The 26,641-nt window shown below is 38.5% G+C and overlaps 1 protein-coding gene across 3 annotated transcripts in view; it reads left to right on the top strand.

The window, feature by feature from the left end:
- Positions 1-26,641, top strand: part of scube1 (signal peptide, CUB domain, EGF-like 1) — a 135,690-nt gene that overhangs the window by 105,790 nt on the left and 3,259 nt on the right. For 2 of the 3 annotated variants that reach the window (XM_075471954.1, XM_075471952.1), the window contains 13 exons: positions 5,998-6,120; positions 10,205-10,321; positions 10,616-10,738; positions 10,869-10,988; positions 12,853-12,951; positions 16,384-16,500; positions 16,639-16,797; positions 16,901-17,104; positions 17,191-17,352; positions 21,777-21,944; positions 24,643-24,804; positions 24,995-25,192; positions 26,339-26,491. In XM_075471954.1, coding sequence (XP_075328069.1) covers positions 5,998-6,120; positions 10,205-10,321; positions 10,616-10,738; positions 10,869-10,988; positions 12,853-12,951; positions 16,384-16,500; positions 16,639-16,797; positions 16,901-17,104; positions 17,191-17,352; positions 21,777-21,944; positions 24,643-24,804; positions 24,995-25,192; positions 26,339-26,491 — 1,905 coding nt within the window. The remainder of the gene's footprint in view (positions 1-5,997; positions 6,121-10,204; positions 10,322-10,615; positions 10,739-10,868; positions 10,989-12,852; positions 12,952-16,383; positions 16,501-16,638; positions 16,798-16,900; positions 17,105-17,190; positions 17,353-21,776; positions 21,945-24,642; positions 24,805-24,994; positions 25,193-26,338; positions 26,492-26,641) is intronic. The other variant, XM_075471953.1, reaches the window with a different exon arrangement.

Below are 26,641 nucleotides of genomic sequence, written 5' to 3'. Positions count from 1 at the left end.
TAATTGAAAACTTGGTAGTTATGATCAGAACTGAAGTGGAATAAAAGATTTATGAAAACAAAGTGGAAAAAAAATATTAATATATGTTTTTCGGTCGCTTTAAAAGGGGACAAAAATGTCCCTTTTCAGAAATTAAGGAGTTTTTTTTCTACACAATGAAAAATTGCATTGTATATGATGTGTGTTTGAAATTCGAAAAAATAGTCACAAATGCACAACTGGACCAAATATGATGAGTATCACTATCTACAGTGTGAAATTAGAGGAATTAGAGGAAAATTAGGGGCAATTACTTTACAGTACTCCAGTATATTTTTCCTAACCACTGCAGACAGATTTTGGAGGAGAGTCCGGCCATATCAAGTACAATTCTAAGCCCACTGCATACAGGCTTTTTACAATCATAAAGCTCCTTAGCCATAGCTGACTGACGATACCCATCAACTACTTCCTCCTAACAGTGTGAGAGAGCCCCTAACAACTCTAAAAACCATTGCTTCAAAGTTTAATTGAATTTCTGTCTTTGATTGTACAGTTTGTATTTATATTTATGTAATGTACAGTATATTCAGTTTTCATCTGAAAATTTTTATTTAATTTGATTTTTAAATGTATACATTTATTAATGAATTAATCAAAGAAAGAAAGAAATCGGTGTATTCATAGAGGTAAAATTTAATAGAATACTCAAAATAGACACCTTGTGAATAAACAATAATTTTCTTGTCTTTTCCACAATGACAGTTTTATTTATACAGTACCTAATCACAAAATATTTAATCTCAAGGCACTCCATTGTAAGTCAATGATCCAATTAGTTGTAATTCTAATTACAATAAAATCACTCGAATTGAAATCAAAATAAATCAATTTCATATAATGCAAATTTTAGATTGGGAGCTCAGAGGACATGAAAGAGCAATTCAGATGCTTTTCTGTGATCACATCAGGGAGCCCCATAGTCCCAAGTTTTTATTCTTCAACTGCTTTTCATCTTTTAAACAGACTGAGGGCAGATAGAAGTGCTACTTTTTTTTTTTTTTACCATGCTGCTATAGTAGAAATTCCCTAAAAGCTGAACCATCTTCTACCTTGACCCAACTGAAATATCCGTATTAGCAGTATCAGTGTTCTGCCATTAGATTTTGTACAGACATTTATATTCACCAGATGGTTAATCTTATTCAATTTAGAGAGCCCTGCACTGCCATCATGAGGTTAACATTTGTGGTTAGGTCATACTTGTGTATTTGGGTTGAGATTGGGTTCCAGGGTTTGTATTCCAATCCCATTGAGTTATTGATGAATGCTTTTAGAGTTTTAGAGTTTGTAGAGTTCCTAGCATTCCATTATTCATGTGTGTGGCAAAACCCAGTAGCTTGTTGTAATGAGGGTCTATGAATGAACATTGTAATACTATTACATTCCACTGTGTTTCTATATTCCACATACCAAAGCAACATCTTTGCTTTAGATTTCTATTCCTTTGAATTACGAACCTAATCGCAAAGTTCCTTTACCTTCAAATTTATATTGACAATATCAGATTTATATAGAACTAAATTTTCTTAGAAAAATTTAAATGTTGTTATCATATTTTGATATTTTTGCATATTCGATAAATGCAAAAAAAAAGAGAATATTCTATAAACACCACACTCACCAACATAAATCATTGAAGAGGTTACAAGAAAATCATTTCACGTCTACATTAACCTGATAAAAGGCATTCGGAATGCCAGAAAATGACTGATTCCTTGGACAGTGTTTTAGCAGATTGATTTGCAGCACCAGTTCTGAGTCAAGGGAACTAAAGGAACCTTTCCTTTCACCCACCCACCCTCCTGACTTGCCTTTATCTGTCTTGTCTTTTTTCTCTCCAAACTTTATCATTTCAAGATGTGTGGAGCCTTAATGTATTTACTTAAGCTCAAAGAATATTTAGGTTCACTCAGGGTAATTATATACCCTGTTAAACGACTTAGCCATCCCCAAAGGGATCATTAAGCATAAGTAGATGCTGGTTTTGCCAATGTTTGCAGTTGCCAAGATAATTAGTAAGCTGTGTCTGTGGTGGGTAGACTTGGGGTTGTATCAACTGTTACATAGGCATGGGAGCCCATGAGACAATGGGCCAAAAGAGCATGTTTTAGAAGTGTTTGTGTTACTGAGTTTGTATAGATGTCTTGCCTACCAACACACCTTGAGCCCACCTCTGCCCCATAATTTTGTTAAATGATAACTCAAAATTCACAAAATGCAGTAAATGATGACCTTGACATTTTCAGGGAAATTAAAATCCATTAAACCCCTTCCAAACAATAATTATACAAGCACAGCTAAGCTCATATAATGACCCATGGCAGGCCTGTAAAGCCGGTGAGTTCTCCCAGTGACAAGCAATAAAATCTTTAAACTTTTCTAGCGTTCAGAAAAGTTTTGACCTTGTATCTTTTTTTCCAAATTAATTTATAAAGTCAGCAAAGCTAAAAACTTCACAACATTGGATTGAATTGTGTTTTCTTGAGGAGATGTGTTTCTAGTTTTATCATTGGTGTTTATGTGGAATATGCTCTATGGGCAACAGGGGACACCATCACTTACTTAGATTCAAAGTACGAAATGTCAACTTTATACATTATTTTCATTCAGCTATCCAAGTAAGTAAAATTATTAAAATTGAATAACATTACAACATTACTGATTACGATCTAATTAAATAATGTACATGCAACCGAAATTTTAAAGGCCTACATTTAAGTGGACTCCGCAGCATTTTGATAAATAAAATCATAATAATTTTATGTTACGCATATTATTAATAATTATACTATTACTATCGTATCATTGTTATTAATAATTAACTATATTATAATAATATACTTATATGTATTCTAACTTAGCCAAAATAGAACAATTGCAAGTATAACTCTGTGAGGAGTCACGCTCACAACTGTGGACGTTTTCTAAAAGGAGGTAATAGTGAGGAAATACAAAAGCAGGCATGGGGAAGCCTTCCCTTTATCACCAAATACGATATCAGCAATGGAGGCACTTCTAAAAAAAAAAATAGATTGGTTATAATAGCTTATAATCTTGTTGTTTTTTAATAACCTGCTTTATTTTGAAAAAGTGTTGTTTTTTATATATAAAAAAAAAACTATACTTCATTTTTTGTCAAAGTATTGATAAGCTATTCATTCATTAATAACTTGCCATTTGTTACCACTGGCAACATCCATGGGTTTGTGGTTTTTTGGTCTTTGTTTCTGTTTTTCATGTCTAGGTTTTTTATGGGTTCATTGTTTCTCTCTGTTCCTCTGTTATTAGTTTCAGGATTTTTTCCGTTTGTATTTTTCCATCCTTTAGTCATAGTCATTAGTTACATTCATGTTTGTCTTTGTCATTTACTTGGGTCAGTGTCTTGTCTTGGTTTAGCCATTCTCACTCATTGCTTCCCCAGTTTCCGTGTTCTGGTCATTAGTTCCATTCATTCACCTATGTTCAGTCCTCTCAGCTGCATCCATTTATCCATCAGGCTCCCTTCAGTATGTAAGCTCCCTGTTTTCCCTCAGTCATTTTGAGATCCTCACCGTTGTTTCATCCATGGTTTGTCTTTGTTAAACAACAAAGATGTCCTTAGTCGCAGTCAGTTTCTTGTTGTATTCGCTTTTTTTTTTTTTTTTTTCTCTAGTTGAGTTTATGGTATTCTGTCACGGCCGTGGTTTTTGTAATAGTTTGAAATAAATAAACCTCTCACCTCCCCTGACATGCATCTCATTTCAAAATGACACGACAGATTCTGCCTTCAAAAGAGATTATTGCTTTCTTCATTCAAACAAAAGCAATTTAATTTTGACTGAGGGTTTTGAACTGTACTTAATGCGGTAGACCCTCCATTTGGATATGAAAACTCTGCACTGAAAGTGGACCATAGGTTCAGATTTACTAAGCATATTAATTTATGGTTGTAAGTCATAATTGGTGCATATAAGTGTGTCTAGTTCTGAGAGTGAGATTCTAAAACTGAGCAGCACACATTGCATTAGTCAAAAACAAGCACACCTACTAACAATAAGGTTCATGTAGTTTACCAACAACACAGAACTAGCTTGTGTCTTGTTACAACAGAAGCCATATTACTGCCGTTTACCTGTCAAGTTAAAGATATCCAAGCTGCATTTTTTCAAGGGGATGACCATGGCCTGAAATTAACCCTGATAACAAGAATGAAGAAAACCTCTCAGATATACCTAACAGCCTACTGTCCTTCCCTGAGATATTATAAACAGACATTATTCTAGAAAATGAAAGCATGTGAATATAAATCTGTGTGTCACGCAGTAACATTACATTTCTTCCATGTTGTGAGGGACAGACCGCAGACAGACATTCAGACCCCTGGTTCTGAATATTTCTACCACATTCCTCTGACACGTAACATGCATGTTTGTCAACTGATTTATATTTAATTATTCTACCTGTCTATAACAATGGCTTAGTTTTATTGATCATTAATACTGGAGCCATATAATTTTTTAGGAATAAACTCCCCCTCATTGTTATTTTGTAAGACCTATGGGCACTCAGCACAGCAACTACCACATCCATGTTAAGTGCAAAATATATGGCATGCTTTTCTTTGTAAATAATGGTGTAATTGGCATTAAGTTGCAATAATAAAGCTTTGTAAGTCACTGTGCAAGATCCATTTGAACATTCTCCTCCCCAAATTTAGAATTTCTGAAACAGAAACTGCTAGAAATATATATATGCAGCAGGGTCAGGTGTAAAAATCAGTCCCCACCTTACCACTGCATCCTAAATAGCAAATACTAAATGCCATAAGAGTTTTCATGACGACTACAAAGCAGCAATCTGCTCTCAACATGTCTTTGTTTACTTTAAAGTAAAGTTAGCATATCTGGCTAACTATTTTAGTTGTGTTACTTCCAAGGCAATATATCAGATCAACTGTATTAGGTTATGAGGTTACAAATGATATTTTGTAAAACCCTGACTGTAAAAAATCAGATCACAATGTAGTTTCTCCCCTGCTGTTGTTGCCCCCTCCCATGCACAGACACAAGTCCACTATCAGAGGCCAAGAGGAGATCACTGGTAACTTTCACCAGTTTCGTTTCTGTGCTATGATGTGATCTGAATCCTGACTGAAACTCTTCAAACTGATTATTTCTGTGTAATTGATCCCAAAGTTAAGCTGCAACAACTTTTTCCAGAACGCTCGACATAAAAGGGAGCTTGGATATTGGTCTATAATTAGTTAATCTAGTTTTGCAGGCTAATTGAGATTGAGTATGCATCACACCATTTTCTTTCCAACTTTCTTGTCGTCTGCTTTGAGGTTATGCAGCTGTGAATTATACCAAGGAGCCAGCCTTTTCTGACTTATTATCTTTTTTTAAGAGGCAAAACATTGTCCAATGTTGCATGCATTGAAATTGTACTTGCTGTCAACAAGACAATCAAATTATTAGTTTTAGGGAATTAGTGTGTCATGGGATTGGACAGTGGAAGGTGCATTGTCTACTCAGCATCTTTAGAGAAGCAAATAAGAAATGTATAATTTCAGTTCATACATTGTAGTTAAACTTCTAAAAAGGTTTGACTCAAGGTGGCAACTCACTGTACTTTTCGATTCTGTTGAATCTATTTACCAGAAGTACATACAAAGCACAGTGGAAAAAAAGAAAAATCCCCTCACCATCTTTGAGGGTCTAATGCCCACACTGACCGTCCTATCAATACTTTGAAGAGATCTTGAGCATATTTTTAAGAGGTTATCATGGTGGGACAGATTTTGGTAAGTGATGCTAAGAAGGTTGATTGGCATCTGGTGCAGTTTAGTTGTCATAATCGATTTTCATGTCCCATGTATGTGAATCAAAGGGACTCAGTTTAACATACAGGTCATTATTCAAACATAAATTGTTATTGATTGATTACATTTTTATATTTTTTATTTTCTTGATCCAGATATCGATGAATGCCTGGAGCACAATGGAGGTTGCGATCACTTTTGCCGAAACACCGTGGGCTCGTTTGAGTGCAGCTGCCAAAAAGGCCACAAACTTCTCACCGATGAACGGACATGCCAAGGTCAGTGACTGATAGCTGTCAAAACACACTGATCTATCGTACATGAGATAAGTCGCTAAGGTGACTATGCTTCTTGAACTTATATGAATGTTGTTTTTTATTTGCATGATAAAGTTCCATTATGTACTTGTGGATGTAATGACAAATGTTCACTAAAACTGGTTTTCAGAAGTTGTTATGAGCCCATACAGTGATTTGAAACTGTCCTTCCAAAAACAACATGGTGTATTGCTTGTTCATGCAAGGAGTTCCGTTCTATAATTACATTTGAAAAATATGCAACCTCTCTTTGTCAACAAGCGCATGTTAAGTGTCAAAATAGGCGCATTAAGGGGACCATGTTATAGATGGTAAATACTTAAAGGGATATTTCGCCTCTTTTGACATGAAGCTGTATGACATCCCATATTAGCAATATCATTTATGAACTTTGACTTACCCCCCGCTGCGTCCTGTGAGCCGAGTTCCAGCCGAGTTTTGGCGTGGACGAAGGTAGTCCGGCTAGTTTGCTAGGGTCCCGAAAATAAAGCGTCTTGCTTCTCAAAACAATATGCGTTCAAAAGAGTGATACATTTGCATCACAAAATCGTCCCCCCAGAAAAAGTCTGCCTCCCTTCATATCAATGCGGGCTGTGTAAACTGTACAGACCGAAGAGCAGACCAAGTGGTCCCCTGCTTCCGAGCAGTAAACACCGTAACAGGTGCAGCTATCGCTAGGTGGCTGAACGCTATCTCACAATTTACAACCATGAATTGTGACACTACTACAGTTTGAAAATTTTGAAAAACTAATTGTTTAGCAGTCTTTGAGAAATACAGACTTTGAAAATGTTGTCTCAAGAGCTGAAGAAGATCTACAGAAATGCTTTGACACCACAGACTGGAATGTACTCTGTAAGGCACACGGAGGCAACATCTATGGCCATAACTGTCATGACAGGGAGTTATTGAGGACTGTTTAAAACAGCTGAAAAGGAAAATAAGATAAAGCAAGGTGGTGTGCAAATGAAGAACTAGAAAGTTTGCTCAAGGAGAACAATGTGAGAGTTGTGGTCAGGGATGAAAGGGGTGACTGGCGTTGAGCTGTAGGGATATTGGACTCGATGGAAGTCTGTCCAAACCAATAAGCTTTACGAAAACCACGAGGATCTTCTGTCCTCAGCCCCAAACCACCATTTTGAAACAGTTTGTTCGTGTGTTGAATTAACTGCACGGCATCAGTAATATATTCAGAATTTGGAATGTGTGTTTCGTCTCATGAGCTACATGTAACATGTGATCACAATTACAAACACACCTGTGCTACCTTGCCATAGCTTTCTAAGCCTGTCAAAGAGAAAAAACACTACATTGCCAAAAGTATTCGCTCATCTGTCTTAACACGCATAACTTAAGTGACAACTCATTCTTAATCCAGAGGGTTTAATATAAATATGACGTTGGCCCACCCCTTTGCAGCTATAACAGCTTCAACTCTTCTGGGCAAGCTTTCCACAAGGTTTACGAGTGTGGTTATGGGAATTTTTTCTTGCAGAAGCACATTTGTGAGGTCAGACACTGATGTTGGATGAGAGGGCCTGGCTCGCAGTCTCTGCTCTAATTCGTTCCAAAGGTGTTCTATTGGGCAGGACTCTGTGCAGGCCAGTCAAGTTCTTCCACGCCAAACTCACTCATCCATGTCTTTATGGACCTTTGCTTTGTGCACTGGGGCGCATGAAATTGTCCAAAATCTCTTGGTATGCTGAAGCATTCAGAGTTCATTGGAACAAAGGGGCCAAGCCCAGCTCCTGAAAAACAACCCCACACCATAATTCCCCCTCCACCAAACTTTACATTTAGTACAATGCAGTCAGACAAGTGCTGTTCTTCTGGCAACTACCAAACCCAGACTCATCCATCAGATTGCCAGATGGAGAAGCGTGATTCGTCACTCCAGAGAACGCGTCTCCACTAATCTAGAGTCCAGTGGTGGCGTGCTTTACACCACTGCATCCATCGCTGTGCATTGCACTTGGTGATGTATGGCTTGGATGCAGCTGCTCGGCCATGGAAACCCAGGAAATTTAATTACTGGACATGTTGCACGGGTGGCATCCTATCACGGTACCACGCTGGAAGCTCACTGAGCTCCTGAGAGCGACCCATTTTTCCAAATGTTTGTAGAAGCAGTCTGCATTCCTAGGTGCTTGAAATTATACACCTGTTGCTATGGAAGTGATTGGAACTGAATTTATTATAAAATCCTCTTCAAACACTAGTGTAACATTAAACTTGCTTCTCTGCTGCAGGTCAAACAGGTCATTGAAATGGTTCAAAATGTTATAGTGTGAAAGATAAAAAGGGGACACTTCATAAACTGATCAAACACGTCATGGAGGTGGGGTTGTAAAAATAGTTTCCTATCTACAGGAAGGAAATTACTTTAGAAAGGAATTTCTACATTTTTGTGTATTTACCAGAACTAGCTGAGAAATATAAGTATTAAGATTTATTCATTTAGATACACCAAGAGTGGGCATCATGGAGACACAAAATCAACCAATTTATAAGTACAGCTCCAATCACATCTCTTGCTCTTTATGTCTTTCTCTCTCTCTCTCTGTTGTCTCATATATATGTATATATATATATATATATATATATATATATATATATATATATACATGCTCTACTCAGTTCATGTTCACCCTGCTTAAGGGCTACCTCCAACCACAAAGGCAAGGTTTTTCAAAGACCACACATGGGCATTTGCCTGGACTATTTGCCTAGCCAACATTCAGGGTTTAACAACTTCCTCTGCGTTACACACTCCATAATAACATGTTATATTTTTAGCTCCTGTAAAGCCCCATGGAACATCCTGAAATAAACCAGGTGAGCCTGAAAAGCTGCCATCTATTCCTACTAGATTAATAATATTTGGTGCTGGGAAAGTATACATAAACACAAGCATGGCAAGCATGTGCATACATGCGCGCACATTCTTGAATTAATATTTACTTTGTACATTCTTAGTGTTTGGAGTTCTTTATTTATTGATTTTTCATTTGTTTGTTTTTGTCTTCTTTTAAGTTTGGACTAGGAGCATTTATTTAAGATGATATCCACTGTAATTAATGAGCTGGGCTATTTAGTTCTCAGGGAGCAATCTGTTTTTACATAAATGAGCCATTAAATATCCAGTATGTTAAGCCAATCATAACACAAACCTTATGTCCATGAGACATGACAATACTTCTATTGGCCGTTAGAATTAAATGGGCTATTGTTAAACTTGTTCCTTATTCTATTAATATTTTCAGAATTTGACACACTGACCGTGTTACAATTGTTTCTTGTGAATCTAGAATACTTTTTAGCCTCTTGTGAGGTGAAAATTATTCCGAACTGGATCATAAATCCTGAAGTTTGATATCAGTAAGCAAATCTGTCTCAGACTTGATAACATAAGATGAGATGAGATGGTCTTTATTGATAAATTAAAGTGAACTACCAGTTGAGCTGTCAAGGAAAAAAGTAGTAAACAGCTATAAAAACAGCACTTAAAATATAAAAAAAGGAAGTGGGTAGAGTGGTCAACCTCCTACCAGCGGCTCAGCATTCCTAAACTACTCCACATGTTGAAGTGTCCTTGAATAAAACATTGTCCCTTTGGTAAGAGTACTGAACCCCACATTGTTACCACTATACTCATCGGTGTGTGATGTACAGAAAGGGCATATGCATAATAAAAAGCAGAAGTGATTTAGTGAAACACATTTTAAAGTGTTTTTTAAGAACCTAGACAACCTATTATTGTTAATAATACTACTATGAAAAATACTACTAATAATAATTATGACATGTTGACATATTGTTGTATTTTATTGTTATGATTTCTATATTGTATGTACCATAAGAAAATAAATCAAGGCCATTTGCCTTAAATGACTAGTTGATCCCAAAACTGTACAGTAGAACTGTTGTTATGTTGTACAGTATGTTAACACAAAGCTTGAGAGTGATCTTAAGAAGCAAATGTCATTCTCCAAAATGGAAGCAGGATCCAGGAGCTGTTATGTGTTATCTCTTTGGTCTCACTCAGACATTGACGAGTGCTCTTTTGAGAGAACCTGTGACCACACCTGCATCAACTACCCGGGCAGCTATGAGTGTTTGTGCAATAAGGGATACATTCTCTATGGCCTAACTCACTGTGGAGGTGAGTGTCTGTTTACATGTACCCTATTGCTAAGAGCATGGAAGACATATGCAAAACGGCACACTAGCTTGGATTGGCTGTTGGAGTTGTATTTTGTATGAAAAATGTGTTGATTTGAAAGAGAAATGCATTTAAAAGTGAGAAGGACATTATGTGCTTGAAGATGGCTCCTGGAAACACTGTCACAATCTCACATGTCTATAATACAGACCCCTTGTCGGGCTTGTCTATTTCTCAACTATAATGAAAAAATGTATAGACACTCTTTATATGTTCTCTGTGCCATTGCATTAGATATTGATGAGTGCAGTATCAACAATGGGAGCTGTGAGTATGGCTGCGTAAATACACAGGGTAGCTACGAGTGTGTGTGTCCACTGGGACAGAAACTCCACTGGAACAAGAAAGATTGCATTGGTAGGTATCATCTCTATGTGTCTGCAAATTTAGTTTATTGACTTTTTGACATTTTTCTCGTGTGGCATGGTGGACATAACACAGGTGTAATGAATGTGGGTATGTGTATATCTGTGTGTGTGTCCCTCAGAAGCAGTGAAATGTCTTCCCAATGGAAAGCCAGTACCTCGAGCCCAACTGACTTGCACCAAAAGCGGAGGGGCAGAGGTCTGCTCACTGTCATGCCCCTCCAACGCTCACTTTCTCGCAGGTATACACATAAACAGTAAAGTTTTCATCGCTTTGGATGACACTGACTTACAGTCATTTTTTAAAAACTCCACCTAAGTCTAACACTAACCTTTTCTAGCCTATACCTGCTTATCTAAGTCCAACGATACATACATCCATTTTCTATACCGGCTTGATCCAATTCAGGGTCACTGTGGGGTTGGATCCTATCCCAGCAGCCACAGGGCAAGAGGCAGGGTATACCCTGGACAGGTCCCTTGTCCATCACAGGGCTCACATAGACATATCAGACAAACAGCCATGCACACTCACTCCAAGGGTCACATTAGAAACACCAATCAACCTAAAATGCATTTTTAGCACTCAAACTCCAAACAGAAGGTTCCAGCAGGGATTTAAACAGGGAACTGTCTTGCTATGAGGCAATAGTGCTTACTGTGCTGTAAAAACACCACTACCAAAAAAGATAGTGTGAAGAAAATAATTCATATGCAGAATTAAGAAAGGTGTCATATGCCATATTCTGAAAATAATACAGTAATTCTCAGTTGTCAAAATATTTACTCGATTGAATCAAATAACAAATTACACAAACTCTGAAGATCACTGTCCAATCATTCTTATTTTTGACATAAGGAAAAAAGATTATTTCTTTCATTTTTTGGTTTTCCTAAATTACAATATTACATAACCTAAAAAAAACAAAACAGGCCTATACATCAAATTCACTCTCATACCTTCTGTACTTACAAAATAAATTAGTCAAATCCAAGTAATTAGAGTAGTGCCCAAAGGCAATTTCTTATGTGTTTTACATTTTCTCAGATATAGGCCTACATGTAATATTTGTATTGTTTCTTAGAACAAGTACTGTAGGTGTACATTAAAAGGTTACGAAGATTGTCATTTCATTTCATATCATGTCTGTGATGTTTAGAGGAGATTAGGAACAGTTCTTATGCATATTCCATTTGCTTTTATTTATAAGATTTAAAAGATAATAAAATATCGAGCATCTAAAGAAAATCCTCCACTTCTCTCATCTGCTGTAAGATGTATTCTATGTTTTCATGCTGTAGTGGCTGCCCTCTGGTGGTACAAGCTAGCAGTTGCAGCTATCTACTACCCTTTTCTTTTCTTTCTTTTTTTCCTTTTTACTTCCTCTGATGCTAAACGAAGCTGCTTGTGCTCTTTATGGCTGTATTTATGGACTCCTCAGGGGTCTCTCCGCTCAGACTGATGTGTTTTTCACTCTCCAAGGTTTTCTTGGCCTCACACTTCCCAGTCTTTTGGCTAGCAATCCAGTCTCTCCTTCTGTGATAGTACTTAACAGGCAATTGTAAATTGATCGCATTCTTTAATCATACTTTTTTTTCCTTAGTGTGGCCATCATTTGTTTGACTTGGCAGCCATTGTGTGAGAATGATGGATAGCTCTGAGGCATGAAGTAAAATATTTGTTTTCCTTTCTTTTTGGAGTACATTTTAATTTTAGGGGGAGGGAGCCATGTAAATTCCTGTGGCCAAATGTAACCTTGGCTCTGATTTAATTGTCTCACTTTTTATAATTTCCAAGAGTTGCATCCATCTTTCTGTCCTTCAAATGCATCTTTGTGTGTGCACGTACATATGGAAAGAAGGAGGATTCTTTGTTCTTTTATATTGGCTTTAATTTTGCCATCAGGGTTTGAAGTCACATTTAAGCATATATTTATCTTGGCTCTCTGGTTGTTTCTGAATAAATGCGACCATTAAACATCTAATATTTCAACCCTCACAAATGTGCTCTCTGTAACCTCATAAAGGACCTTATTTAATTAGATTTAAAACAATTATTGTTCCTTCAATTCTTCAATAATTTTATGTCTCTTTTCATTCTTACAGAATCTGATAACAGTTACACGCTGAGATGTGGAGTGCCCATCCAGCCTAGCAAAACTTCTCAGAAAAGGAATGCCACCTCTGCTTTACCCAGCTGTGCTGGTACAGTATAACAAGCATGTATAACATACTAAACATTCATTAAACATCCAGTGACCTTGACTGTAACCTACTACTGTCATCACTCAAAATATTATTAAATTTTCTATTCCATTCTATAGACAAATTATATATAAATATACATGCGTGTATACATATGGATGTATTCAATAAATAAAAGCTCTTTGTCTACATACATGTTTACTTTACCCCAAACATTCAACCTTGGTTCAGAGAACACAAACTACTGTGCAATCCTACTAATGGCGCTTTTCGGCACGCTATTGCGTGTTTCCACTAGCACGCCGTACCTCCAACCGGTACGATTTTCCGTATCACCTCAGCCCTGGTTCCAAGCGGGCCAAAGCGTTACTAAAACGTGACGTCAGCCGACTGCCTTCCACTGATTGGGCGATGAGTGTCATCACTGAAAGCGCCATAACGTGGATAATAAAAGCTAGCGTTAGCAACCGTTAGCTTACCTCCAAACGTCGTCTTTTTGAAGCTTGTAACAAAACTCTCCGGTACTTTTCAATACTGTTTTGTCTGGCGGCCAGAAGTCTTCTCTGGCTCTCTTCTCTTGCCTTTTGTGCGACAAAAAGCCACAGGGTGAGCAGCAACACGTGCAGCCGTGTTACCACGACCCCGCCCACGTCGAGGAGGCACGAAGTGTAATGGAAACACAACCAAACCGAGCCGTAGCGAGCCGTGCCGAGCTAGTGGAAAAGCGCCAAAAGTTACAATGCTTGTAAATATTTACAGAAGTTACCCAGGTTGGCATTTCAAATGCATCAAGATAATTGTTTTCTTTTAGCTATCTCCGAGGTCTGGACAAACCCAGCAAACAATAAACTGCTGCATATAAAGTGGAGAGGTTGATAAGAGAATGCCCTTCAGCTGAGCTTGTCAACTACGCCCTGGCACTGTTCCCTAAACTGTCCTGTTCCATCTCTCCCTCGGTCATTGAATAAAGCCACACCTTGTCACCACATATTCCCACTGCCTGAACTAGGGAAAGGAGACAGCCACTTAACTTACTTCTTGACCTTATTAACCAGTTATCTTCTTTTATGAAAATAACATGGAGCAAGGAGTGTACAGAAAAAGAAAAAAAGAACAATGTGAGAGAACTTGTGTTAAGGGATGAAGTTCAGCTCAGATCAACACTCAGCATGGTCCTCAACCGCCTCCTTGGTAAAGACAGACTTCACACCCTACCTGTATCCACATGTCACACCCCCATAAAATGTTATCCTCCACCTCAGTCATGTATTATAACACCGTCTCACCAACATCCCCGCACATCAGGACACGATGGCTGTGTTTGAATTCGCATACTACATACTTGCATACGGCATACTCATCGATCAGACAGTATGCAGCGCGTTTACCCACAATGCATTTTGCTCCTACCCGAGCCGAAATCAGCCGGCCTGAAGCTGATTTCGCTTAAGCTCTAAACTCTGTAAACTTTAGCAACATTTGAAACAATTTCAGGCGAGAAATTAGTCGTTTAGATCCCCAACGTGTTGAAAACCTGACCAAATACCGGCTATTTACAATTTTGTTCCCACGAATTAGGCGCTACTAAAGCTAGCCGCAGTGAGCAACGCACTTCCGGTTATTTTCACAAAATAAAATACCCGTTGCCTTTTGTCATAGGGAAAGCCATTACGATCCAATTGGTGCTTTTGTTTTGAAAACAGGAAGTGAACCTACCCTAGTTGTGGCTAGCTTGAAACTGCCGTTTTGACAGGAAATGACGATCAGCGACGTCAAGTTACGTTACATCTTGGGTAGTGTGAGTATGAGTAGTAACCTCATGATACATACCCAACATTTCGGCGAATCTAGTATGCATTCGGGAAAAAAGTCAGTATGAGTAGTAGGAGTAGTAGGAGAAGTACGCGGTTTCGAACACAGCCAATGAAACCTCCTCTGCCTCCCCCTCCAGCCTGTGTGTCTCCAGCAGTCAGGTGAAGAGGCAGCTGGAGAGAGTGAACCAGAACAAGGCCGCAGGGCCAGATGGTGTTGGCCCCAGTGTCCCGGAACCCTGTGCAGAACAGCTATGTGGAAAATACAGCGCCTCTTCAACCTTAGCCTGAGTCGAGAGAAAGTATTAATACTGTGGAAGACATTCTGTCTTGTTCCAGTGACAAAAATTTCTCATACGTCTGTCCTAAGTGACGATAGACCAGTTGCCCTAAAATCCCACATTATGAATGTCCTAGAGTGACTGTTATTGGCTCACCTAAGGAAGCAATTGAATACCTTTCAGGACCCACTACAGTTTACTTAGCTCGGCGAGCTAATCAGCAGCACAGGAGCACCAGAGGAGACTGTACTCTCCCTGTTTCTCTTCACTCTGTATATCTCAGACTTCTAGTACAAGACAGAGTCCTGTCATCTCCAGAAATACTGAGATTGGTGTATCAGTAATGGACAAGAGGCTAAGTACAGCAAACTGGTCAATCACTTTGTGGCACAGTGTGGGAACAATCACCTCATCTTTAATACAAACAAAACAAAAGAGACGATTGTGGACTTTAGGAGGACCAGGAATAAGCCAAACACAGTCTCCGTCCATGGTGAAGAGGTGGGGGTAGTTGTGGAACACAGATACCTGGTAGTCCACCTGAACAGCAGACTGGACTAGAAATACAACACCAAGGTTGTGTTGTCTTCAGTGTCTGCACCAAAATGTTGCACATTTTCTACAAATCTGTGGTGGTGAGTGCAATGCTTTGCAGCCAGTGCCTCCGAGAAACTTAACAAACTGATAAAAAAGGCTGGTCCTGAGCTGGAGACTGCGCTGGGGCCCCCTGAACCTGATTCTAAAAGGAAAATGATGCTGAACATGTTAATGAACATAAATAACAACTGCTTATTCTCTTCATGACATTATGTTAAAAACAAAAGAGCTTCTTCAGCTTTAATTACTTCCATAACATAACTTCCAACCGTTGCACAACACAAATCAGCATGCAACTCAGAGCTGCTGAGGAAAAAAAAATCGCAGAAAAATCGCATAATTTGGAAAACAAAAGGTAGACTTTAGGAGTGAACAAGTGAAGGCAGAAGGTTTAAAGTGAACTTGTCTTATCCTCTCAAACCTTGATCAAATGGACCAAATTAAAGGCACCTTTATGTGTCAAGTTGGTCAAGGGACTTTTCAAGTTAACAAAGTTTGGTGTGAACCTTTAATCGAATCTTAATCTTAACTAATCTTTTCAAAGAACTGACACTGGGCCATTGGCTGAGCACAGTGTCTGCAATCGTCTTTACTTCCTCATAATATAGTATATAAATCTAGTATATTTTTGTAGTGTGATTGTTAATACTGCACAGCCAAAAGTTGAAGAAATGATCAAATAAATCACTGAAACAATAGATGTATAACAGCCTTGTATATCTTTCTGGTCTTTATCAATAAAGACACACTGGCACCACCCATCAAGCAGAAGGTCAGGTTTAAGATCAAAGATGCCAAGTGTCACCTGAGGCCCCGCAACAAAGAGAAACACAGAGATTCATCAAAACAGAATATTCAAGGTAAAAAACATTGCACACAGAATACTATAGAATACTATAGCTATAGCAATGTTTCAGTTCAGTCATGTAAGTCTTTTTGCTGTGTATTTAAACGTCTCGTGTGAAACACTGCAATAAATCTGTTTATTCATTTCAAAGGAGGCCAGTTCCCATGCACCGATGACTGTCAAGTAACATTTGTCAACCTCAAATGTGACTCGTCAAAGAAGCGCCGGAGAGGGCGTAAATCTCCTTCAAAAGAGGTGTCCCACATTACTGCTGAGTTTGAAATGGAGATGAAGGAGGAGGATGCCTCAGGTGTGGTATTCCATTTAAATTCAGATTGGAAATTTATACGGTAGATGTACAAGAGGTCGTTTGATATTTTCATCTAAAAGACAGTGTCTGTCTTTTGCCTCAGACTCCTGTAACATTGATTGTGTGCGGGAAAGGATGAAACAGAAGCTGCAGGGTGCTATGCGAGCACTAAGAAAGTCAATCACCAAACAGCAGTTCTACATCCAGTTTTCTGGAACAGAGTATGAAGTGGCCCGGAAACCATCCAAAATATCAGAGGGAGTTGAGACCTGCAGCACGGGACAAGTCCTACGAGATGGACATTGTGGTAAGTCCGGAGTTTAGTGGGCTAACTTGACGTTACTGTTCTGGCAGGATTCACATGTTACTATTCACCTTTGCATTTTTCTTCAGTGAGCTGTGGTACGGGGGCATTTTACAGTGGAGAACAGGAGCAGTGTATCCAGTGCCCTCCTGGAACGTACCAGGACACGGTGGGTCAGCTATCCTGTGAGCCATGTCCCATTACTGAAGGACAGGGCATCGCTGGTGCCAAGAATGTGTCTCAATGTGGAGGTAACTTACCATCCCATTGTTATTTTTATCAAATCACGTGGTCTCATTTAATTTGACATGTCTCCTCAAGGAACATTAAACTTTAATAGTTAAAGATTTTATATACATCCAATTTTTTCGTAAAAGTTTTTAAGTTTTGTAAAAAAGTAGAAGTCCAGCTGTCCTAACTTTCCAACTCCATTATTTTTAGAAAATGTAAACCAATTTATAAGTTGTTACCACCAAGACATTCAAAAAGGTTGGGAGAGGCATGCTTACCATTGTGTTACTCTTTCTTTAAAGTACACCTTATGTTACTAAGCGTCCATTCTTTCTGAATACAACTACTCAGCCATCCATCGTCATCCTTTTCTAAATCTCCTCTGCATGACGAGCCATTTCTTGTAGAAAGGAAACAGATCCTGATTTTAGTCAGGCCAGTCAAGCACACAAACTCCATGTCTTTTGAAGGACTTTCCTGAAAAAGACATTGGCTTGATAGTTGCAAAATTCCAATATACACCATCAGTAGAACCTTTAGTCAAAGGCAAGCCACTCATACCACACAGACACTTGCCTTTATACATTTATTTGATAATAGATTGTAGCTTTGATGGTGTTTTAAAATACATTATAATCATGTTTTGGTCATTGTACGAGTATAACAAAATTTAATGCAGATATTTCAGTGCATATTATAAAACCCCCAAAACCCCGGCTTGTATAAGTAAACAACTCTAAGACTTTACAAGGAAATAAAAAAATTCATCATTCATCCATCCATTTTCTATACCTGCTTAATCCAATTGTCGGGTCGCTGGGGGGGGGGGCTGGAGCCTATCCCAGCAGTCATTGGGCGAGAGGCGGGGTACACCCTGGACAGGTCGGAAATAAAAAACAACAACATACTAAATAAAAACACGAAGCAGTTTTCCATATTCCACCAATAAAGTACAATCATAAGAATTGCACATAAAAGTCAAGTTTTAGCAGAATTTACTGTTGTTATTGCCTTGGGATAAAAATTTGTTTTTAAATATGTGAGTCTGTACTTTTTAATGACCTGAAACATCTGCCTAAGATCATGCCGAGGATGGTATGGGTGTTTCCGTATTTTATGGGCCCATCTGAGGCACATCTTTGGCACATAGAATCTGATGTTTTTTTTCCCCTAAAACCAATGTTGAACATGTCCACTGTCCATCCAAGATGAACTCCTGCCCAGAGAACTTGGTGGCGTTTCTGCACCCAGTTGATATATGGCTTCCTCCTTGCATAGTACAGTATCAGGTTACGCTTCTGGATGTAATAACTTACTGTGTTGTAGTAACGGTAGTTTTCAAAAGTACTCCCAAGCTCATATGGCCACATTGATCACGATGACACAATGCCTTCTCGTGCAGTACCGTTTGAGTTGCCTTTATTACACTCCCACAATATTTTCAAAATATCATGCTTTAGATGCTGAAAGCACTTGTCGAAAACTAGTGAGCTACAAGCTTAGATGCTTAGATCCAACAGCTTTTGTTGAATGTTTGAATTTATACCTAATTCTGATCACTCATCTGTCACTAATTCATCTGCTGATTGTTGAATCTTTCAGAATGATGTTGATTGTATATTAACAGAAAGTGAAAGGTTTCACTTTCAGTTGGAGGTCTGCTTCTTTTGGTCTAAGTTGATGAAAATTTCTCAATCGTCAAGGTCATGGTAATCATAGGAGCTTGAATAAGGGCAACTGGACTTCTTCTTGAATCTTGAAGAGTTTCACCTCTCTGAACTAGTTCTGAAATAGATGGTGGGGAGAATGAGCTTCTAAGCAGAGAGGGTCGTTACAGTCACATGTGTCGCTGAACCCCCGGACCAATGTGCATGTCGTTAGATTGTCTACCTGCCTGAATGGGCGAGCTTTGGTCACAGAATCCAAGGTGTGAATGTGAAACTGCTTGAGGAGGAGAGGGTAGTTGTTGTTTGATCCCTTCTATATAGAGGTCCGCACACTTCTGGTTGCACTGCATACCCGACACCACTCACTTTTTGTTTGGGTGTTTTGTCCTTTGTGTTAACCAGTCTCTGTCTGAGAATGTTCTTGGGTTTGAAGTGCACTGGAATGTCATGTTTAGAGAAGATCTTTCTAAGTTTCTCTGGGACTCCTGCCACATATGGAATTACAATATGTCTGCGCCTGTTCTTCTTAACTTCTCTACCAGTGTGGTTTGGTCCATTTGGCTTTGCTGATTTGACAAAGGCCCAGTTTGGGTATCCACAGCTTTGAAGAGCTTTCTTGGAGTGCTGATGTTACTTTTGTTTTCCCTCAGCCTTAGTAGGTACACTATCTGCCCAGTGGTGTAGCGCTCTGATGACAGCCAGTTTGTGTTCTAGTGGTTAATGTGAGCCGAAAAGCAGGTCAGTATGTGTGGGTTTCCTGTAAACCTCAGTGTTAAGACTTCCGTCCTCTTCAATGTGTACGGCAGTCAAAAAAAGGCAGCTTGTGGTCTTTTGCATCCTCCCTCGTGAACTTAATTTTGCTGTTGACCAAATTGATGTACTCCATGAAAGCCTCTACTTCTTGAGGTTTGGTCTTGACTCAGGTGTCGTCCACATATCTTAAGCAGTGGCTTGGTGCTGTTCCTTAGTATGAGCTCAGTGCTTTGCTTTCCACTTCCTCCATATAAAGATGAGCCACAATCTTTACTGGAGACACTGGAGATCCCATGGCACAGCCGTACTTCTGTCTGTAGAAAAAGTTATTGTATTTGAAATAGATGGTGACGAGGCACAAGTTCAACAGGAAGTTCAACAGGACACAGATCTGATCACGAGTGAGGTTGGTTCTGTCGTTCAGTGAGTCATCTTGCTGCAGCTGCTTGCGTGTTTCCACTATGCAGTCCGGTACAGGTCGGGTCGGAACGGTTCGCTTTTTTCAGTGTTTCCATTACCACCAAAGCGTACCGATCCATACCGTACCGTACCGTTACCATTTTCGTAACCCTTCTGCTTGGGGTACCTAGCACACAGGACCGGTTCCAGGCTCTGCTCTCCGTTGTTGGTGAGGAGGCTGTGCAGCGGGAGCTCGATGGCGCTGTGCGAAACGGAAAAGTTTTCCAGCTGATTGCCGCAAAAATGGCAGAGAGTGGTTTCAACCGGACCGCGAGCCAGTGTTGCATTAAGCTGAAGAAGCATGGAGGTGGTTCGAAATCATGGATGTTATTTGCTGTCATTTGCTATTTACGCTTCGGCACGCACTCCGCCACCCCTGAGGGTCCCCTTTGTACAGCTGACCCCAAAGCGACCCGACCTGTACCGTACCGTTCCGAACCGACCCGTACCGGACTGCTGGTGGAAACGAGGCTTTACAATCTGCTGATGCTGAAATCGGTTTGAAAGTAAAAAAGTGAGGTCACGTCTAAGTTGGTGCTGCATAAGTACGACTTCCAGTGGTTTCCTGAAGGCATACAGTGCATCACATTTTTAACAAGCAAATAACCAGACACAAAGCAGTTAATAGAAGGTGAGCTCAACAAATAACAAAAACCTTAGAAGAGTTATACATTGTGAAAAAATTAGATAGTGCTTTGAAGTCTCCAATATTTATTCCATTTAAAAAGGTGGAAAGTACCAGTCGCTAATTCTGACAAAATTAGTGGGAATACAGGTAATATCCCTAACAATCATACTAAAATTTGCATTTACCCCCCAATAATACTGACATAAAAATGTAGTATTTGTCATTTAAGCCTGTGTTATGACAGCTTTATTTGTTGTCAAAAGACAACAGCCCTACTAGACGCAGAATTTTAGGCATTTGCTTTTTAACTCCTAGTTGTTTATTAAAACAGACCATATCAGAGCTACATTAAATGTATGCATCAAAGACTAAGGTGTATACAGCTGTTAGAGAAAGATTAGATTAGATTAGATAGAATACAGTTATTAACCACTTTGTGGGGAGTTGAGATTGAAAATATTCAAAAGGCTGAAAATAACAAACACTGGGAAAACACTCTGACATTATCTACTTAATATGGATTTTCAGTCTCTTTTTTTTACCAAACTTCTTGGAGACAAAAGGCCAGAAATCCATCCAAAGTGAAAGGAGGGGACTGGAGCCTATCCCAACAGACACTGGGTAAAAGTGGGGTTCACTATCCACTGGTCACCAGTTCATAGGAAAGACAATCTTGCATACTCAAACTCATACCTCTGGTCATTTTAGAATCACCATTTGACCTAAAATGCAAGTCTTGACTTACTGTGAAAGGATTAGCACCTGCAGAAAGCCCACACGGGAACAAGAACATGCAAACTTTATACAGAAAGGCCTCGCAAACGTTTGCCTTAGAAACTCTTCCTGTGAGGTCTCCATTTCATTACTCTCACAAGGTGTAAATAAAGAAGAAGACTGAATGTGAAAATAAAGACAGCTGTATTTTTCTGATCGACAGGTCAGTGTCCTGCAGGTCAGTTTTCTGCTGATGGGTTCCACCCATGCCAACCCTGTCTTTTGGGCTCCTACCAACCAGAGCTTGGCAGGGTTCTGTGCTTCCCATGTGGAGGAGGCCTCATGACCAAGTATGAAGGATCTGTCTCCTTCAGGGACTGTGAGGCCAAAGGTAAGGCTCTGTAGATGTGTGTATCAGAAAGTATGCATCTGACATTTCTAGCGGTATTGTCTGTTTGTATAGTTTTTATTTAAGGTTGTAAAAAAGCTCACCATCTAATAATGTAATAATAAATGTGACATTTATTTCAGCAGCCATATAATAATATTGTCAAACCATCACTTTGTGGAGGAAACTGCTAGAAATAAATACAGAAATGTGCAAATGGCGCAGTAAATAAATGAATATGCCAACAAATGCAGCAAAATAAAAATATCTCTATGCAATGATTAATGGATACAGTATAACGTGAAACAAATCGAAATGTCTGCTTTAAGTTTTTTTCATTTAACTCAGTGTTGACATCATATTTTCTTTCAGTTTGACATTTAATTTACAATTTTGATTATTTTCAATCAGTTATTTTCAGTTTCTTTTTTTTCCTTGTATTTATATCTGTAGTAACTATAATTTATTCTCCCCAAATTATTTATTTCCGTATTTTGTTTTCTATTTACATTTATTGTTTTTATCTATGTAATTATTGTATTTTTAAAATTAATACAGGGATTAAAAAGATTCAGAAAGATGCGAAAAACAATTTATCCAAATGGAGGACTTCCCGAGGAAGGAAACAAAAGGTGCCGCCAAGGCAGGATGTAATGAAAAGACATAACGTAAAATAACTGACAAACAAAAATGATGGGTAGACTGACTGGACAGAAACAGAGGCTGGAGACATCAATAAACTGGCACAGAACAAAGGAAAACCCTTGAGGATATATAATGAGGGAGTTGGTAACAAATGAGGTTCAGGTGTGGCAATCAGAACTGAACTCCGGTGTAAACATAACCGAATACACAGGGGGGTAAACTCTACAAAATAAAACGGGGAATGTGGGAGCATGACCAGGTCATGACATGGCCTAATTACATTGTGTGCCTTATTGTGCGGCTCATATGAATATGGGTAAAGGGTAGAATGCGTGTTTATGATTACAGCAGAAGCTCGCCGCTGGTTTATGATTTAAACCAGTATAAAGTTGGTTCACAAGATGAACCCGGCGGACATCTTGTGGACCAACTTTATACTGGTTTAAATCATAACATGCATGCGTCATCCGGGCCACAATCTTCCTCGGTGGTGCCGAGCTTCTGCTGTAATCATAAACACGCATTCTACCCTTTACCCATATTCATATGAGCCTCACAATAAGGCACACGATGCAATTAGGCCATGTCATGACCTGGTCATGCTCCCACAGGAACAAATAAATAAAGCAGAAGAGCAAAAAGTAAACCCCAGAAACCAACATACACAAAAAAAACTCTTAGACCATAACAATATAGACTTCAATGCAATTCCTTTAATCTGTTAATGGCTTCACTGAACAGGGGCCGGATTCACAAAACTATTCTTAAGATAAATCTTGGCATTTCTTAGGAAATTCGTATTTTTTATGACTTAAGAACTTCTTAAATTGGTAGAGACAACAAGGTGAGTAATCAATTAATGTGTAGGCCTCTACATAGTCATTAAAAGTCAGTCAGTGTGTACATTATAGTCATTTAATAAATAATCCACACTATACGACTGTAGCGTAATGAAATGACTGTGATCCAAATGTCATGAAATGACTGATTAAATTATTAACTTAAATAGGCCTTGGCCTCATGATCTATGGTCAACATATCTCAGTGCTGTGGGCTACATTCAATAGCCTATATACTAAACACAGTGCTAATTGTGAATAACAGCTAACTGTAAGTTGGAGCCTAATATATATAACCTACCCAAAATAATTAATAAAACATACACAAAAACATTGGTAACAAACTTACATAACATAAGTTTAAACAAAGGTTCTCTCTTTTTTGTAGAAATGTGTTCAAATAAATAATATTAGAGGCTTACCTTTTTTCTGTTGCTGTGTTAAGATGTGGTGAAGGGTTGTCTTAAAGTTAAGAGGAAAACTAAGAAGAATCTTAAGAACTAAGCTTTCAAGAATATTAATTATTCTTAACATCGTTCTTAAGACAAAAGATAACATGAAAGTTAAGAAAAAACTTAAGAATTTTATTTGTGAATATGGAATGTTCTTAGCTTTTTTTCTTATGACAAAAGTTAAGATAAAAGTACCAGTTAAGAACTTTTTTTTTTCTTAAGAATGCTTTGTGAATCCGGCCCCAGATCAGCAAACTATATCAATTCAAAACAGTATGAATATTTAAAAAAAAAAAAAAAAACCTTACTTTATCAACTTTTAGATTTGTAAGGTTCGGCGCTGTACGTTTAAATAAGTAAAGCAAAGAGAAGAAAACTAACAAAACTTTTACGTCAGACAAATAAAATAAATTTTTATTTTGTAATATGTTCATGTATCAAGAGGGTTTTGGAGATTGTGAACAAGGGTTGACTGAATTTTTTTTGGACTTTTAAAAACCTGCATATTTTGTATTCATATTAAAAAAAAAGTTATTCTCTCCTGTAGCAGCAATATCACCAGTGTTATTGTTGATACGATACAGAGGACTGGGAGTTATTATTGTAATCACCTTTGCACACTGCTAACAGGTCGCTCTGACTAGATGTGTCTGTTTTATTCACCGTTTGTTAAGTTTACAATTTAAATAATGTCAGTCAGATTTAGTATTGTACGTGCACACGGTGCACACCCATTGCAATTCTGACTACCTAAATTTCTTTTAGTGCACTGTGCTCCTGGACATTACTACAACTCCAGCACCCACCGCTGTATCCGCTGTCCAGCAGGGACATATCAGTCTGAATTTGGGCAGAACTACTGCATCACCTGCCCTGGAAACACCACAACTGACTTTGATGGTGCCACCAATGTTTCCAACTGCAAAAGTGATGTTACTCTTCATTTACATTTGATTTTCTTCAAAATTGTTTATTTAACTTTATACACAGTGGCTGATAATGATTTGTAAAGAGAGTATACCTCTGACATAGTGGTTGTTTTTCAAAGGGTTTGTTTATTTAATTGAAATGGTAAAATGAGTTATAACGCAAAGTATTCTCATCATGTAACCCTCAGACCAACTGTGTGGAGGTGAACTGGGAGAGTACAGTGGTTACATCGAGTCTCCGAACTACCCTGGAGATTACCCATCGAATGTGGACTGTGTCTGGACAATAAACCCCCCACACAAGAGGCGGATCCTTATTGTGGTGCCAGAGATCTTCCTCCCTATTGAAGATGAGTGTGGAGATGTGCTGGTCATGAGAAAGAGTGGTAAAAGACTTGAATTTGACAAAGTGATGAAACTGATTTATGTTCTTTATGTTGGTAGACTACAATTTTTTAATTTGTTTTGATTCAAACATGGCAACTTGTCCATTTAACATGTTCTCTTAACGAAATGACCATATAGGTACTGTATTTTCCAGAGTATAAGTCGCACTTTTTTTCATAGCTTTGCTGGTCCTGCGACTTATAGTCCGGAGCGACTTATATATCAAAATATATATGATTTAACATGTTTCCAAATGTTAATTCATATTGACTGACATGAACCAAGGAGTAAACATTGCTATCTACAGCCGCGAGAGGACACTTTTGGCTTGTGGCAACTATATGCTGCTCCTGTACCACTGAAAAAAATAACCGAAACATTAACTGCAGGTAGTAAAATATTCAGCTGAAAACTGGTCAACAGTGCAGTTACGTCTCCACGTCCTGGTACTTGCCAGGGAGATATGACTTTGAAAATACGGAATTTCATATCTTTAGATATGACCCAAAATGGCATACAGTAAAGTACCTCCCCTGCAAGCAGCACGAGGGAAATATGACTTGCGTAGAAGTCTACATTGGAGCAGGCATCATTCTCAAGTGGTTCCTTAAACAAGCTAAAAAGATTGTTCCAATTAATTGGCTGATTAGTTTGTAAAAACGTCAGTAAACAGTATCAGAACTCAAACTGGCACTGTCAAAATGGTTGCTTTGTCCAAGCTTACACATAGTAGAGAGAGTTTTAAAATGTACACATTTAAAAAGGTGCAAAAGCAGTCAATTAAATTACTTCTTACAATTTATTCATGAATTTGTTTCCTTGAATATATAGCAAATATATTCTTTGCATTATTGAACATGACAAGGACTTCTTGGATGTTAACTTCTGCATTTAGTGAGAAACATTACCCCCCCCTTTCCCCACAGTTAACCTCTGTTATGCATGATTGATAACGCAAAAATGTTTCATGTTTCCATGACTCGCACATGTGAGTTTTATACTAGAGCATATTATATTTGAAACAAGTCATTTGACAAAATTGTTTGAAATGGCTATAACAATGTAGTGAGTCTGCACAAGACTGATATTTACTTGAAAAAAAGACAGATGTGGAAGATCATAGCATTTTTGTACTGTTTCTTCAGCCCTGACCACTTCCATTACAACCTACGAGACATGTCAGACCTATGAGCGACCCATTGCATTCACCTCTAGATCCCGCAAGCTTTGGATCCAGTTCAAGTCCAATGAGGGCAACAGCGGCAAAGGTTTCCAAGTTCCTTATGTCACTTATGATGGTGAGTCTGCTTTAGCACACCTAACGGAATGATGATTCAGCACAGGGTGCCAGAAAAACACCCTTTTTCAATTCTGATATTTTATGGATATATATTAGAGCGATATTAGACATAGAATCAGATATCTATAACCTTTGATGAACAGCAACC

The sequence above is a fragment of the Odontesthes bonariensis genome, chromosome 8 (assembly GCF_027942865.1).
Source record: "Odontesthes bonariensis isolate fOdoBon6 chromosome 8, fOdoBon6.hap1, whole genome shotgun sequence".
NCBI classification, from domain to species: Eukaryota; Metazoa; Chordata; class Actinopteri; order Atheriniformes; family Atherinopsidae; genus Odontesthes; species Odontesthes bonariensis.
The sequence above is the reverse complement of the archived record's forward strand: the minus strand, read 5'-3'. Positions and strand labels throughout refer to the sequence as shown.